Source organism: Canis lupus, chromosome 6 (assembly GCF_011100685.1).
Source record: "Canis lupus familiaris isolate Mischka breed German Shepherd chromosome 6, alternate assembly UU_Cfam_GSD_1.0, whole genome shotgun sequence".
NCBI lineage: Eukaryota > Metazoa > Chordata > Mammalia > Carnivora > Canidae > Canis > Canis lupus.
Genome location: NC_049227.1, coordinates 13,329,429 through 13,345,728, shown reverse-complemented (window position 1 = coordinate 13,345,728; position 16,300 = coordinate 13,329,429). Strand labels below are relative to the sequence as shown.

The following is a 16,300-nucleotide window of genomic DNA, read 5'->3' as shown; positions in this document are numbered from 1 at the left end:
TCACTGCTGTATAAGGAATGGGGGCCAGGGCCAGGTGATGCCTCCCTGGATGAGGCAGGTGGTACTGAATGGGGTGGGCCGGCGCTGGGTCCAGGTGGTGGGAACCCTTGCAAACCACCCCTGGGGTTACTCCTGCTGTTTCACGTGGGTGGGGTCACTGGTGCGGGGTGCCGGGTGCAGGGCCTTGCTGTCATAAGTGAAGCCTCTGTGAACACTGTTGTGAATCTTTTACAACCTCGCTGATTGTCTCCTTGGGAGAAAATACCAGAAGCAGAGTCCCTGGCTCAAAGGACAGGAGCGCTTGTTGTCTGGAGAAACTTAAACTCATTGACACCTCGTGCAACAGGGACCAGGACGGGTCTTATGGCCCCTCTGCTTCCACTTTTAGATCTTGTCTCATCTGTCAGGTGAAAATCTATCTCCCTACTGTTCCATCCGCAGACCCTTAAATCACTACTCTGCCATTAAATGACCGTGACTGTACATGGTGACGTTTCTCATGGGGTCTTAGCATCCTGGAGGGGATTGTCAGAGCTCTGTATGCATTAAGCACATCCCGTCCGACCCTACTTGTGGCCCGTTGTTTCCCCTTTCTGTTGCTTTTCCACTCACTTTAGTGTGTTAATATTGTATGTTCAAACCCGTCGCTCGGCTGCATCGTCTCCTGACCAGGAGCCCAGCAAGTACCTGGAGTGTCTCCCAACTTTTCACGGTTCCGTTTTCCCATAAACTCTTTAATGCCTCCAGATTTGTTTCGGTGCCTGGTCAAGGAGAGCTTGTGGGTGGATGGTTTTAAGAGATGCCGCCCCAGGACTGACCTCTCTTCCCAAGGTTCTCAAGCGCATTTCAGGTTCCTGTGACTTGCGCTCCCCCCGGTGCCGCCAACCCCGCTGTCACGCCACTTCATTATACGTTCTTCGTCTACACTGGTGCTTGCCCTACTTTTTGTTTTCCAGAACTTCTGAGCCGTTTTTAGGAACTTTATAATCATTTTGGCAAATTCTGCTGGTGGTTTTCCAGAATGTGTATTATGTTCTAAACAGGCGGGAAAGTGTGCCTTGCGGTCATCTTGCTCGCTGTCCCTCTCTGAACTGCCCTTCACCACCCCCCCCCACTTCACCTCCCCAAGCTTCACTTGGCTCCTCCCCACCGGTCACCTGCTAGACTCCTCCCCATAGTGTTGTCACTGTGAGCTCTGTCAGCCCGACAGCTTGTCCTTGGCCCGCATGTGGCAGCCAGGCCCCGAGGCCCACCTGGTTGTCGAGGCATGGCTTCAAAAAAAAAAAAAAAAAGGATTTGACTGGTTCCTCCTCCAAAAGAGGGAGTCAGGACTTTCTCCTAAGGCCAGTGGGAAGCGCCCATGAGAGGTCAGGTCAGCAGCCCACCCCATGTGGGACCTTTGTTCTTTGTCACAACTTTTGCCAAAAAGGGAACACAGACGGTCACATACTATAGTCATCCGGGTGCTTTAGGGGCCATTTAGGTCGCTCTGGGCCTGAGTGTCGCTTCACAAGACTGCAAAGCATCTTGGAACGTGTGGTTGGCTCATTTTTTTTTTTTTTTAATTTTTATTTATTTATGATAGTCACAGAGAGAGAGAGAAAGGCAGAGACACAGGCAGAGGGAGAAGCAGGCTCCATGCACCGGGAGCCTGACGTGGGATTCGATCCCGGGTCTCCAGGATCGCGCCCTGGGCCAAAGGCAGGCGCTAAACCACTGCGCCACCCAGGGATCCCTGGTTGGCTCATTTTTAAAGAATGAGAAACTTACTGTGAACTGCGAGCCCTACCTTTCCTGTAAGTCCCGGGTTTTTAATTGCTGCTGGTTGGAGGAAGAGAGAGATGGCACCGCTTCTTGCTGTCTTAGCTCCCCCTAGCGACACGTAGAGCAGGGCTCCAGCCTCAGGTGACAAGAGAAGGCTTTGGAGCTCTGCTGGCCTGAGACGGTGTGCAGCCCAGAGTCGATGGCACTTTGGCCCACGGCATCTCCCTGTCATCACCTACTGTGATCTCCAGGTAATAACTAATGGGTGGAACGCAGAGTCGTGACAGCATGAAAACATGAAGCGTAGGTGACAGGTCCCGTCTCTTGTGCGGTGGACTGCATGGTGTGCAGGTGGAGACATGGACTCACACACAGGTGATCACAACAGAGCGAGTATCTGCTGGGACGTGACAGCCTGCTGTGTGCCAGGCAGGATTGCTGTCTTTGGCTCCCAGATGAGCCGTGGATGCTCAGAGGCCATCACTCAGTCTGAAGGTGCTGGGAGCTCCTGGGGCTCCTTCTCACCTGCTGGGGCTACAGCATGTGGTTTGCAACCTTGACGCACAAACTCCTGAGGAGCCATGGCCTCTGAGTGCAGACTGGAGAGTCCCCGCAGAGGGGCATCCTCTAGCATCGCTGTGCCTGGCCCTAGCAGGAGGGCAGATATTGGTAAGGGAGTGGGAAGCATGCCCATCCTCTCCTCAAGCCAGGGAGAGTTGTGAGGGCCTGCTCCCTTTGTTGCCTCCTCCAGGCTGTCTTCAGCATCCCATACTCCAGGACACCCCATCCTGAGGCCACAGGGGAAGGAGACAATGGAACCAAGCAGCTGTGTTGGTTCGAAAGCCCCTGCAAGTGCATGGGGGGGATGGGGTGCTGAGCAGGCGAGGGGGCGGCTGATGCAGGAGGGACCCGAAGACTAAGCTGGCAGTGCAGCCAGACACGGCCCTGGAAGAGGAGGCAGGAAAGGAGGGCACTTCCCACAGCCTGGTCAGTGCTGGGGTGCCATGGGGACCCATGGAAACCTCCAGAATCGCCACAGCCCCCCACTCTCCCCACCCTGTGCGGGGGATCCTTCCCCAACCTAGTCTCATCCCATCCCATTTCTGTTTCAACCCCCCAGTAGATCCCCATTGTCTGTAGGGGAAATATAAAATCTGGTCCTGAGACCAGCACTGGGACTCTTCCTGTCAAGCAGCATCTCTGGCCACTATGAGCGTCACCTGGTTCTCCAGCTCTGTGTGACCCTCTTCTGTGCCACGTGCTCCCTGTGCAGCCTCCCAGCCTGGATTACTGCCTTCCCTAGTGGACGTGGGGCCTAGGAAATGTTGGTAGATAAATGACATTTCTAATAACCTAATTTCCATCGATGTAGGAAGGTTATAGAGAATATTCGAAGGCCTAATGCTTTCTTTGGAAAGGATCCCAAACATCACGCAATCCAGACACCAAGTTCTCGGCCAGATTCTCAAGACATTCCTCTCAGTACCACATGGGTGATGGGTGGAGACATCTCTGCTGAGAGCCCACTCACTCCACAGCTCAAGAGGCCCCTGAGCGGGGAAGACCCGCTCCTGCCCTTAAGCAACCCACACTCTGGGCGGAGAGAGATGGCCTCTCCTGGGATCTCTAAGTGGATGAGGGTGTCCAGGGTCAAGCCTTACGGGCTGTGGGGCCTTCGCACCTTACAGAGCCCCGTGTGGTCTGGCATGCCTGCTGGATGCATAGACACTGGGTCATCCTGGGAAGGAGGGTAGCATCATCGCCACGTGTGTGACTAAGCAGACTGGCCACATGGGGACGGGGTGTTCGTGCCACCAACCCGGCTTCTGGCAGCACCAGATGAAGCAGTGGATTTGAAAGTGCTCGGACCCCGGAGTGTCTCCCCAGCTCTCCAAGGCTGGATGCTTGCTGAGGCTTCTCCCTGCTGGGGACCTAATTCCCCAGCCTTACTCGTACACTTACTTCTTAAACCTTGTTCCTTTGACCTAGAGCTTCTCCTGGAGAACTCTGGGGGTCTGACACAGTGGGTCCTGATGTTGGGATGTAGGAGAAGAGTGGGAATTGCGGGGAGACACCCTGTCCCCCTCTTGCAGTGTCCTTTGTCTTAGTTCAGACTTTCTGCATCCCAGCAGGTGCAGGGCTCAGAGTTTACCTTCATTTTATAGGTGAGAAAAACTGAAGCACCGAAGCTTCCAGAGGGTTCTCCAAGAATGCCCAGCTGGTCAGTGGTAGCAGGACACACCAGTGTGGCCACCTCATCCAAGGCAGCTATTTTTCTTATAAAATAACTCCTACTGGGATCAGAATCAGAAGAGAAGGACGTAGGTTTTCAAAATTGAGAAAACCATGGATTAAGCCAGTCTGGGCCAGCCTCACTCTCCCTGGAGCTTCTTGCATCATGTCACCTGCCTCCCCAGACTCCCTAGGGCCCCCATTGCCTGCCCAAGCATGTGCAGACTCACCTCTCCCTCAATCTCCACAAGCGTCCTGAGCGGCCAGAACCTGGTGGCTCTCATGTATGGCAGTTCCAGGGTTACGTGATGGGGACGGGCTCATAAGGCTAGCGGCCAGGGACATTCCAGCACTCGTTGTACTTGACCAAGTGGCTTAGCAGGACCCTCTTCCCAGCCCTGCCCTGCATCCTCGCTTTACTGATTCAGAGAGCAGGGTCCCCAGACCAGGCCCAGGGGCCAACTCCAGCCAGTGCCTGTTTTTGTGAATAAAGTTTTATTGAGATGCCCATTCGTTTACATTCTGCCTGTGGCTGCTTTGGCCATACAAAGGCAGAGTTGAGTTGCTGCGACAGAGACGTGTGTCCCTCAAAACTTAAAGTGTTCTCTGGCTCTTCACGGGAAAGCTTCCTCCTTTAAAAAAAAAAAAAAAAGATTAAAGATTTTATTTACTCAGACAGAGAGAGAAAGAGAGAGAGAGAGAGAGGCAGAGGGAGGAGCAGACTCCATGCAGGGAGCCCGACGTGGGACTCGATCCCGGGTCTCCAGGATCAGGCCCTGGGCTGAAGGCGGCGCTAAACCGCTGAACCACCCGGGCCACCCCCACGGAAAGCTTCCTAATGCTTGTCCTTGAAGATCAGCAGAGCCTTCCAGTTATGCAGACTCCAGTTCACATCCAACCTGTTCTGGGATAAACAGCTTAAGCCCCTTCAGACTGTTTTCTAAGGTGTGAAACGAGAACAAACATCTTCCCCCCCAGCTTGAGTTTTGCAGATACAAACTGCGTAGGATACAGTTGATCAATTGGGGACTGTGGTTTGTGGTACACAGACCGCCGGTGGTCACAATGCAGTCATGGCCTATTGGGGCCTGGGCCTTGCTCTGATGGGAACTCACCCTACAGGCAAGGAGGAAAACCCAACAAAAGGTGCAGGCCACATAGCTGATTTGCTTGAGTGGCTTTCACCGCTGCTTCTCCTGCCAGAGGTGGGGCAGCAACTGAGCTGCCGTGCTGCTGATGGCATCAGGGACGATGGAAAGCAGAGAGCATCACTGATGGGGATCAGACGCTGGGTGTGCCCAGCACTCACCTTAATCAATGAAATACCAGTGAGAGAAATGTGTTTGCTATTATGAGTCTGAAACTCTGGTTTCAACTTCCCTTCCTATTTTTTTAATTAATTTATTTTGAGAGAGAGTGTGAGGGAGAGAAAGAGAGAGAGAGCATGGACAGGGGGAGGAGTAGAGGGAGAAGCAGGGTCCCTACTGAGCAGGGAGTGTGATATGGGACTCGATCCCAGGACCCTGAGATCATGACCTGAGCTAAAGGCAGACGTTTCACCGACTGAGCCACCCAGGGACCCCAATCCCCCTTCTTATTTAAACAACTATTCTTAAACCACAGTTTGTAAAGCCAGCATCTTAGGGTTTCAGTGCCATGTGACAGCTGACTGCCCATATCTCAAGCTGATGAAGCTTCGCTGCCTTTAGTTCTGGGCCTGGGGCACCCCTCCTCCTCCCCACATGGGCCAGCTCACTCTGTCTGAGCCCCCACCCACCCCACCGATCTCCTCGTTGTCCTTGCTCTGGAGGCACCAGTGATAGACCCTCTCAAATCCCCACACTGCTCCAGATTCCTGTAATTCCTGCAACACATCTACCATCCCAAAGGTGGGCAGCCGTCTTCCTCTGAACTCACAGTGCCAGGCCCTGCGCTGGGTCTGGGCTGGGTTGGCCACAACAGTGGGTTATCGCTCAAACACCATGAAATCCCACATTTAGCACAGGGGCTACCCCAAATTCAGGCCCATTTGTCAGAGCCCAGAATGTACAGCGACTGGGCCTCAGCTGGGTGCCGTTCGTAGAGGAACTCATGCTTGTTGGTTATATCGCTACATAACAAATTTTCCCTACACAGCTGCTTGAAACAACACACGTGTGCTACATCACAGTGTGTGAGTGCCAGGTGTTCAGGCACAACTTAGCTGTGTCTCTGGTTTGGGTCTCATCCAATTGGCAGCCAGGGCGGCCATCTCATCTGAAGGCTGGACCAGGGAAGGACCCATTTCTAAGCTCACTTGCGTGGTGGTTGGCAGGCCTCCATCTCATGGGCCAGTGGACAGAAACCTCCCTGAGCTCCTTGCCACGGCAAGCCTCTCCAGGGGGGCATCTCCATGGCTGCTGGCTTCATCAGAGTGAGTGCATGAGAGGACAGGACAGAGAGCCAGCAGGACAGGCTCTAGTTGTGGAGAAGCACGGTGTCCTATAAGTCGATCATGGTGCCACCACCTGCCACATCTGCCACGATCTGTTGGTCAGAAACAAGTACTCACAGGAGGGGATTACATGAGGGAGGGTGTGAGTACCAGGAGGTGGGACCGTGGAGCATCTCCACCAGCCAAGATGCTGGTGTCCAAGGCTGTGGAAGGCAGAGTGCCCAGGACAGACCTGTGCTGCTCCTGGCTCGTGGAGGAACTGCAAGGGGAGAGACATTTAACATGTCAGCACATGGTGACAGTCCCTACAGGGACTCAACCCATGCAGGACCAGTGCACCATCTGCCCCTGCTGGGCGATTCACTGGACAGTGAGTGCAGGGAGTGAGCTTGGAGCAAGACACTCTGTCAGGCCACCTTCCAGAATGCCTCCTCCTTGCTGGCCACTAAACTTTGTCTTCTCAAAATGTACTTCATTTCGTCTCTGAAACCCATTACATCTGGTATTTTCTTCTATTTTATTAAAGGAACTGAGACTCTGAGAGATTGACCTGTGTCCCAAGCCCTACAGTCTGAGCCCATATCTTAAAACTCACCACCCAGGGTTTTTCCTATGACCTCCCACCTGCAACCTCTGCAGCATAGAGTCCATGGCATTGATTGTTTTTAAGAACAGTTTTTGGGACCCATTTCCTGATTCCTCTTGTTAAGCTTCCTTAGAGTCATGTTGGTTCTGGCTTGGCAGTGAGGTGGTTGGAGAAAAGACAGGCATTTAAGCTCAAGGGAAAGGCATCAGGCTGTGTGAGATAGAGCTGGGCAGGGCAGCCACTCCAGAAACCCCAGGAATGTGGCCTTGAACCCCCTCCCTCCCCTGGCACTGTACTGGGAGCCAGGCCGAGAGGCTGGGAGTGTGGTGTGAGTCAGGACCTGGGGCCAGGCCTCTCTTCACCCTGGTCTTCCCCTACATGAAAGGTGGTTCCACTTCTTGGGGTTAGGAAGGTGAGGTGAGCCCAGACAGAAGGCTTGCACAGGCACCCCCGCGCCGCCCTCAGCACTGTGCTCATGCCCTGCAGATGGGTCACTGCGACCTCAGCAGCCGGCAAACTAGGTGTTCTCATCTAGGGCAAAAGGCCCTGTGGATTCCTGGAGACGGGGTACTTTGGTTTGAGAAAAGGAGATCCATGTCTTTGTGTTCATTACAGATTTATAAAACATTGTCTTCTCATTTTGAATTCTGCTATAGGCTTTTAAAAAAATTATTGTGTGGTGTCTAACTGAAGGCTTGCTTACAGACCCAGAGTTTCTCAGGGCAGGGCTGGCAGCCGCCCAGGCCACCTGCAAAGCCCTGAGCCTTGGACTTCATGTTCGGTGACGGCAGTGATTCTCCTGTCTTTCTTCTGGGGATGGTGCCCCTGCCCAGAAGTGAATGAAGCCTTTGTGTTTCCAGGCTCTGCTCGCCTTTTGAGAGTCCCCTCCTTTTCCACTTTCTTGCACTGACTCATTGTTCTGTCTTGACTTGTCCCCCACTGAGTTGAAGAACTATGATCCACTTAAGCCTCCTTTATGTATTACGGAGACCCCAGAGGTTAGATAATTATCCAGAGCTGGAGTCTGTCTCCAGGTATCCTGGCTTAGAGGAACAGATTGTGTTGGCAAAGTTTGCTGAGAAGATAAACTACATTAGAGAATTCTAGTTCCTGTTGACTTCAACAGGACATCAGAAAAACTGCTTGCCAGAAAAATGTTGATGTCATTAAAGTGAACTGATGAATATGTATAATTTTTTTTATTATATAAACAAATACCTCTCTTGTTATATGCAAATATTAGCAATGATCCTCAAGTTATCAGTTAAAAATTGCTCTACCCAAATAATAAATCACTGGGTTACAGAAAGTAAAAGAAACCTAGCATGGCCTAGCATGATCTAGCATGGCCTAGCATGATCTAGCATGGCCTAGCATGATCTAGCATGGCTTGTCATGATCTAGCACAATCTGACATGGCCTAGCATAGCCTAGCACTATTTGACATGGCCTAGCGTGATCTAACATGGCCTAGCATGGCTTGTCATGATCTAGCACAGTCTGACATAGCCTAGTGTGGCCTAGCGTTGCCTAGCATGGCCTAGCATGGCCTAGCATGGCCTAGCACTAGCAGATGCCCAGCATGGCCCCAGGTGGCACTGGCACCTGGGTGACCATCTGTCTGATGTGACCCCAACAGACACCCTACCTGTTGCCCTTCCCACTCTCATCTCTTACATTAGCCTTTGCTTCCCTGGCTCATTGTCACATGTTGAATTCTCCCCATTATTGAAGGATACTCGGTTTCCAGGAAAGACCCCGTGCCCCCCAGCCAGAAATGACTTCTCATGGCCCTTTTAACCTGTCCTCACAATTACACCCTATATCATCATTACTGTGATTTCTCTCTCTTGTTACACATGTCACTGTGCCTTTGGATCCACCCACCCCTCAGCATCAAGCCTAGGGCCTGGTCTACGTTCAGGAAGATGTTGCACATCACGCTGTGGCAACAACCAGCCACTGAGTCCCAGCAGCTTAATCACCAGCAGTAATTTCTCTCTCACATGCCCCGTCCTTCCTGGCCAGCTGTGTCTCTCCCGCTTCTTGCAGTCTTCTCTCCAAGACACAGACTGAAGGATCAGCCCCCGTGTGGGACCTGCTGGTCAGGTGGTAGTGGGGAGAGGAGGTAGCAGGCTGGGGAATCCTCTGGAAGCTTCTGCCGGAAGGTGGTCTGTGTCACTCCTGCCCACGTGTCGCTATTGCTTCCCTGTCATCACCACACTAGGATCAGAGAGGGGAGACATGTGGGCCCCCTTAGGAGAGAGATGACCCTCCTATAGGAAGGCAGTGGGTATTTTGAGTAGTGAGTGAGTCTGCAGAGTTAATTCCTATGGCACAGAAAATGTTCTGTTGCTCTCTCAAGTGTGCACTCATCTACCAAATATTTTTACAGACCTGTCTTCTCCTTCTTTCCATGCTGTGAGCACGCTACACTGTGCCTGTCCAGCTACCTCACCTTATGGCAGGTGCCGTGGGAGGGTCTGTGGCTCAGGACCCAGGAGTGACCAGGTCCACTCAGGGTCTGGTGGGCACGGAGTTAGGCAGCCAGGAGCCAGCACGCTGAGCTAAGCAAGTTGAGCTTGAGCCAGGCACAGCCGTTTTATTCTACTGCCTGTTGCTCCACCTGATGCTGGATGGCCACGGCGGGGGCAGCACATCCACCTGGGGGTCACATGAGATAGACAAAGTGCTGCCTTTCCTGCTGTGTGGGGCTTGCCTGCCAGTGTCGAGTCCCTAGAAAAATCAGAATCCCAGAAGATTCCAGAAATCTTCAGGTGCAGGGTGACTCTAGAAGTCTCAGAGTTCCTCTGTCACTGCCTTGGCAAACTTTCTCTCTCTCTTTCTGTCTCTCGCTTGCTCTCTCTCTCTCACTCGCTCTCTCTTGAGTGGCCAGGCTGGCAGGAGCCACCCACAAAGGACTGGATCCCTGCTGTGTGGCAGCATCGTCAGCCCTGATGTGAGACACGTGGAGAGTGTCCACTCTGCACCTCCACCTTTGCAAGCCCCCTTCTAGTGCTGCCTGTGAGCAATCTGTGTATCAGCACACGCCACACGCTGCTGTGCTAAAATGCCTTTTGAAACTGATTTCATGCACGTTAAGAAAGCATTCTGGTCTGATATCTGTGTTTACCATACACCACGGGTGCAAATAGGGGGAGAACACGCCGACAAGGGCTCACGAGACGTTCCATCAGTTCCCCACGAACACGCTCGATGATGAGCAAGACTGCATGTGGGCTGGTAAACAGCAGTGCCTAAGTCAGGTCATCCTGCGGGCGTGGAGACCCAGAAGCTTTCAGGAGCCAAAAAAATACATCTTGAAACTGACATGCTCTGTTCTGTGTTTACACACATTTCTCTCTTCCCTGCTTGTGTCAGCATCAAAAAAGTCCTTGTTACCCGCAGCATTTTTATGGCACAAGAGCTCTGTGCTGCAGAATAGCTGGTGGGCACATCAGAGCATCTCAGCTTGGGGACGGCAGCGCGTGTGGCTCAGCTGCCCCGTGCACGGGGCCAGCAGGGTTTGTCCAGCGCGTGTCAACCGCAGCCCCGAGGCACATGGCCCCTGAATTCCGGGGGCCACCGCGAGCCCCCAGAAGCCCTAGTTTCTGTGGCCCTCAGTGTCCAGAGAAAAGTCTCAGGCCCCAGGGTCTGGAAAGGAGACTCTGGGTTGGGGGGGCACCGCGCACAGACAGTTCTAACCGACTACCGGGGTAATGGCCGTGCTCAATTTTGCCTTTCACGTTTTAATTGTACAACAGTAATTTTGCGATAGAGTTGCCGATGGCAAACATGCAAAAGACATTAACTTTATTTATGTTTTGGATTATTAATGTGGCTGTTAAAATTCCTCCAGTTAGTTTTGATTGAATTGTTTTTTTGTGTGATTCTGTTGTTTAATGGAGCGGTAAATAAGAATTTCTGATAATGAGGCCGAGCATCTGTCACAACAACCTGGTGTGGGTTATTAACATTTCCATTAACGGCAGGGTGGGCAGCGATAATATGGGAGCCACACAGTTAGAACAAAATAAATAGTCGGTGTCAGGCTGAGTGGGTGTTAATTACTATTTTATTCTACACTGGGGTGGGGGGGTTGGGAAGGGGTGAGCCTCGAAGGTCGTTCTCTCCTGAGATCCAGGGCACAGGGCTATCACCCTCAGACAGTGGACAGTGGCTGTTTAGTCGTCTCCATGCATGGCCTGGAAACACACTTGAGTCCAAAGGCAGAGCCCCTGGGCCCACAGGCCGAGGCCCCCAGACGGCTCCCAGGGCTCTGGGCCCAGCCCAGCGCAGACCTGTTGGGGTGCACGCATGGGCGGGCGGGAGACAGGGAGTAGCTCCCGGGAGGCAGGGAGCAGCCTGTCATGCACAAGTGTGGGGCGAGGACTTCGGAGACGGCTCGGAGCTGGCAGACAGAGGAGATGTGCTCTGCGTGTGCACACGTGCTCTCTGTGCTGTCCCAGCTTCCCACATTCCGTCCGGCTCAGCAGGCAGTCACGGTGTCCTCCCCACCGTTCCGGCAGTGTGGCCCTAGGGGCAGGAGGACAGGGTCCTCAGAGTTTGAGCCATAAGGGGTCTCGGGGCAGGGGCAGGGGGAACCGTGCAATCTATGCTCCTGTCCCCATTGGAAGGGCAGCCCTGCGCCTGCAGACCCGGGGAACAGGGCACCACAGCAAGAGGTTCCTGGAATGGGCACACAGATGCCTTTTTTCTCCATGTTCCATCCAAAATGCAGTGCCTCCTCCACTGTGAATGTCGCAACACACCCCACAGGGCCCGCAGGTCCTGCTGCTCTCTCAGCGACGAGTCACAGTTGGTGCAAAGACCTCGGATCCTCCAGCACTCATCACACCTTGATGCCCACAGCAGCCCTTAGGTCAGCCCGCCAGCATAGCCTCACGTCGCACTCCTGAGGCAAGCAGATGACCAGATCACACCTCTGTTTTTTAACACTCTGCTAATTGTGTCTCCAATTGTATTTTATGCATCTCTAGACGTGATTCTGGGAAGGGTTTGCAGCGCTCCCTGGCTTAGAAGCTGAGTGGCCCAGGGCAGGCTCTCAGGCAGCCCACTCTGGAGTGAGGTGTCCTGCACGTGTCAATAGACGCCACAGCTCCTCTTCTGTGCTCCTCTCTCCCCAGCCCCGGCCATGGCCCCGCAGAACATCCAAGTGACCCCGCTCACGGCCAGCCAGCTGGAGGTCACGTGGGACCCGCCGCCCCCGGAGAGCCAGAATGGGAACATCCAGGGCTACAAGGCAATGCCCTTTTGCATGGTTTGCTTCTTCCTTCCAGGTCACTTGTAGGCCAGGATAAGTGGCCCAAATCCCCAGGGTTCCTAAGGGCTTCACTGGAACCCTGGTCACACTCCAGGACTGCTGCCCTCGGCTCTCTAAGTCCTGCTGGCAGACACACAGCTGGCCATCAGGGCAGAGAGCCATGGACAATACCAAGCGGCTGTAGCAGGCTTAGCGAGACCTGGCCTCTCAGCCTGGGGGTGACGGTCTGGTTCATGGCACCGCTGGCTTGTGCCCAGCAGCCACGCCACCCCACCCCAGGCCCGGCCAGGAGCATCCAGTATCTTTGCTGACAATAAAACAGGGCAGGTTAAAAAGAGTGGGTTCTCTAGTGGAGCTCTGCCCTCGGGTTTCTACTGGATATTTCGTGAGGTCCAGGCTGGGAGGGCCAAGAATTTGCATTTCTAACAAGTTCCTCCAGGGGTTGGGGTTCCTAGGAAGCCCAGTTTGAGATCCATCACACTAAAATCTTATGATGTCATATTAGCTAAATATTGCAGACGTGGGGCAAAAGAAAGGCAGCGGGCTGATGAGTGATTGCCCAGAGCAGGTTCGTGCGGGGCAGGAAGCCCCCACAGCCATCTACAAGGCCATGTCCGTGCAGAGAACTCAGAAGGACCAGCTAAACCCACCCTGAAGAAAGCAGCCCCGGGCCCGTCCCTTGCAAACTGCCCCTTCCTTCTCCTGAATGACTCCTCGGTGGCCCAGCTGGGTCAGTCATCAGCCTCTGTGGGCCAGCCTGCCCTGATGACTATCGGGCCAATTAAATGTCCATTTAAAAATGATTTTTGTCAGTGTTTTATGAAAATAAACACCTTCCTCCGCGGCAGGGCTGTTCCAATGATTGATGAGGTAATGGGAAGTCCTGTGAGCTTGGAGGCAAAATGCTATTTATGGATGTCCAGAATATGTTTTCTAATTTCCTTAATGATAAAGACATTGAACTTGGGTATTGATCTCACGTTAGTAAGGCCTATCCAAGCGCAGGGTTGGATTGGCACAGTTCGGAGAGTACTGCACCACGACTTGCTGGTGCAAGTGAGCAATGCTCCCGCTCAGGGTGAGCGCAGCAGGGCCAGGAGCGCAGGCCCACACGGGAGGCAGGAATGCTGTCCCTGGCTCTCTGCGGCCTGCCACCTTGTGGGGGTGCAGCTCCCAGGGCCTGGCCAGGCTTCAGCCCACAGAGCCAAGGCGGATGCACGGGCGAGTCTCGTCTTCGTGCAGTCTGGCTGGCCCTGGCATGAGGTGGTGGTTCTCAGGCCAGCCGTCCGGGGAAGCGATCCTGGCAGCCTCCTCCAGCCGTTGTACTTGGGCATCAAGTCCGCCCACGAGTACATACAAGCGTGGTGACAGGAGATGAATCTAGGAGACACACGGGGCTGTCACCACAGGGCTGAGCCCAATGGGGTCCCTTCCTCATATTATTTTTATTGCCACATTGATTGAAGACTCAGATGTCAGCTTGCTGTGGGAGCACAGCGTAGAGGCTCGGGTGCCTGTTCTCTGCAGAGGCTGGTGCAGGGGTGGGTGTGCTTGGCCTCCCTCCTTTCCAGGAGACTGAGGGAAGGGGCAGGCCGTAAATACAAGCACTAAGCTCTGGAAGGGAAAAGGAACTCTACTTACAGGCACCTAGGAGAAAGTGCCACTCCCATCTTCAGGCCCCTATGTTTTATTCAGTTAGGCAAAGCTCAAACTCCAGAAGAACAACTCAGAAATGCAAATTATTGGCTTCCTCAACGCTATTAGCAGCCAAGAGTTCCCCTCCCTCTGGCACTGACCTCAGCCCCCGCCCCCCCACCCAGACTCTCTGCCCTCCATGCCACAGCATAGCCCGACCCAGGGGCTGGCATGCTCGGGCCAAGGTCCCAAATCACCCTGTACTCGGGCCTCCTCTGTCTCCCACAGGCGCAGGAACAGGGGCAGCCACTCCTCCACCACCTGCCTCCGACTTCTGGCTCTTTCCAACAGGTTTACTACTGGGAGGCAGAGAGCCAGAACGAAACAGAGAAGATGAAGGTCCTGTTCCTGCCGGAGACGATGGTGAAGCTGAAGAACCTGACCAGCCACACCCAATACCTGGTCAGCATCTCGGCCTTCAATGCCGCCGGAGATGGGCCCCAGAGTGACCCCAGGCAGGGGCGCACCCATCAAGCTGGTAAGAGAGCAATGTGTTTCTAACCCACAGGCTTCCACAGGGCACCCCTCTCAATGGCCACAGTAGCCCCTGAGCCCAGACAAACGAGGGGCCCCTCCTCTCCATCCCCACAGCTCTCTGCTCGCCTGACCCAGAACACATGCCGATGTGTGCCAGGGGATCTCGATCTCCAGAGAGGCAGGCCTGGATGCGATTCACTTGCTTCCCCCAGGGGCTGGCCTTGGCCTATTGCGTGGTGGGGCCCCTGGTACCCGCGAGACAACAGTGAGCATAGTGTGCCTCCCTCCAGACTCTCCAGGATCACAGAGGGCAGGCAGGCTCTGCATCTGCACCCAGGCCTCCTTCCCATTCCCTCAGGGAGCTTCTTACTGGGCTCTTAGCTCCACATGTCCACAGCCCTAGGGGACGAGTGCCAGTGCACTGAGCCCAGGCCACAGTACGGGCACTCCCTGGGTTTCGGGGCCACAAACGACCTGGAATGGCTCACAGCTGCCTCTCAGACACTGGCCTAAAAGCATTTCATTGTCAGGTGTCACATGGCCTGTGGCCTCACCTCCACACACACAGGTTTTGTTTTGTTTTGTTTCTTGCAAAAAGCTTTATTATCTCCACTTGGTCCATGTTTTGGGAAAGGGCTCCAGGATGGTTAAAAAGCTGCCTGGTGGCTGCAGGGGAAAAGGTTCAGGCACAAGCCCTGGCACTGAGGGGTGGGAAGGTGCCAGAGGAGCCCCTCAAAGGCTGCTGGTCTCCAGAGGCTACTAGTCATGCTTGAGAGTGAGCCTTTTGAAAAGATACTCGCCCAGCCCAGCCTGGGGGGTGGCCACCCATCTTCCTGATGAGTTTTACCCCCTCATCTAGGAAGTGGTTCTCCAGGAAGTCACAGAGATGGGGACCCGCATGGGCAGAACCCAGGGCATGCAGATCCAGAAGGGCCTGGTTCAGGCTCTTCTCCAGAAGCAGCTTCGAGCACTTGTTCTCCTGTGGCTCTCAGCTTCCCAGTGACCTGGAGGTCATTAGGAAGTGGTCAGGAATTCCAAGGGAATGCAGCTTAGTGCTCGTCCCGGGGATCTGAGAGGCACTTCGTGGGACCCAGGAAGTGTAAGGCCCAGAAAGCCAAGGAGACCTGTCCCACTCAGGGCTCCCGGGCAGTCTGTGGGTTCAAGCATTGAACCCCCCCAGGTGCTCCATCTCCTGGGGTCAAGCAAAGACTTCTTTATGAAGCCCTGCCCAGCATGCAAGGGCTGCTTCCTCGGGGCCTCATCCAGTGGGGAGGAGTTGTTTCTGGAATCCAGGCTGGGTCCCCTGTTTCCTCCCAGGGCACCAGGGACCTGGCAGGTCACAGGGGTGACTGGAGGGAGAGCAGCTGGGGGACACGTGGTGGTGATTCTAGGGGCAGTCCTGGGCACTGCCCCCGCCCAGAGCCCAGGCAAGGGGTAGCAAGCAGGCTCAGCATCCTGACCACATGCCTGGCCCTCTGCAACCACAGGCAGCTTCTGCCCAGGATGGCTCACTGGGCCCCCTCCCACACTCCAGGGTGAGGCCAAGAAAGTGGGCAGAGCCTCCAGCGGCCTCGGTGGCCGGGAAATGAAGCCCTCTGCATTTCCCTCTGCGCCTCCATCTATTATTCATCTTAATGCCTTTGTCCCTGCGTCTCTCAGGCTCCTTTGTTTTTAAACCCCATCATTTTCTCTGCTCTTCTCAGGAGGGTCCAGGTTTCTGGTTGATCCTGGGAAGTTTGGAGATGGTCCATAAATCTTTTCATCCCACTGCGTGGAGACTATTACTGAGTTGAAAATAACATCTAGTAACACTTTCATTCTATGTGGA

At 54.2% G+C, this 16,300-nt stretch overlaps 1 protein-coding gene across 12 annotated transcripts in view; it reads left to right on the top strand.

Moving 5' to 3' along the window:
• The window catches only part of SDK1 (sidekick cell adhesion molecule 1), a 537,600-nt gene that overhangs the window by 480,291 nt on the left and 41,009 nt on the right, over positions 1-16,300 (top strand). For all 12 annotated transcript variants that reach the window (XM_038539586.1, XM_038539587.1, XM_038539590.1 and 9 more), the window contains 2 exons: positions 12,164-12,279; positions 14,287-14,473. In XM_038539586.1, the coding sequence (XP_038395514.1) occupies positions 12,164-12,279; positions 14,287-14,473 (303 nt within the window). The remainder of the gene's footprint in view (positions 1-12,163; positions 12,280-14,286; positions 14,474-16,300) is intronic.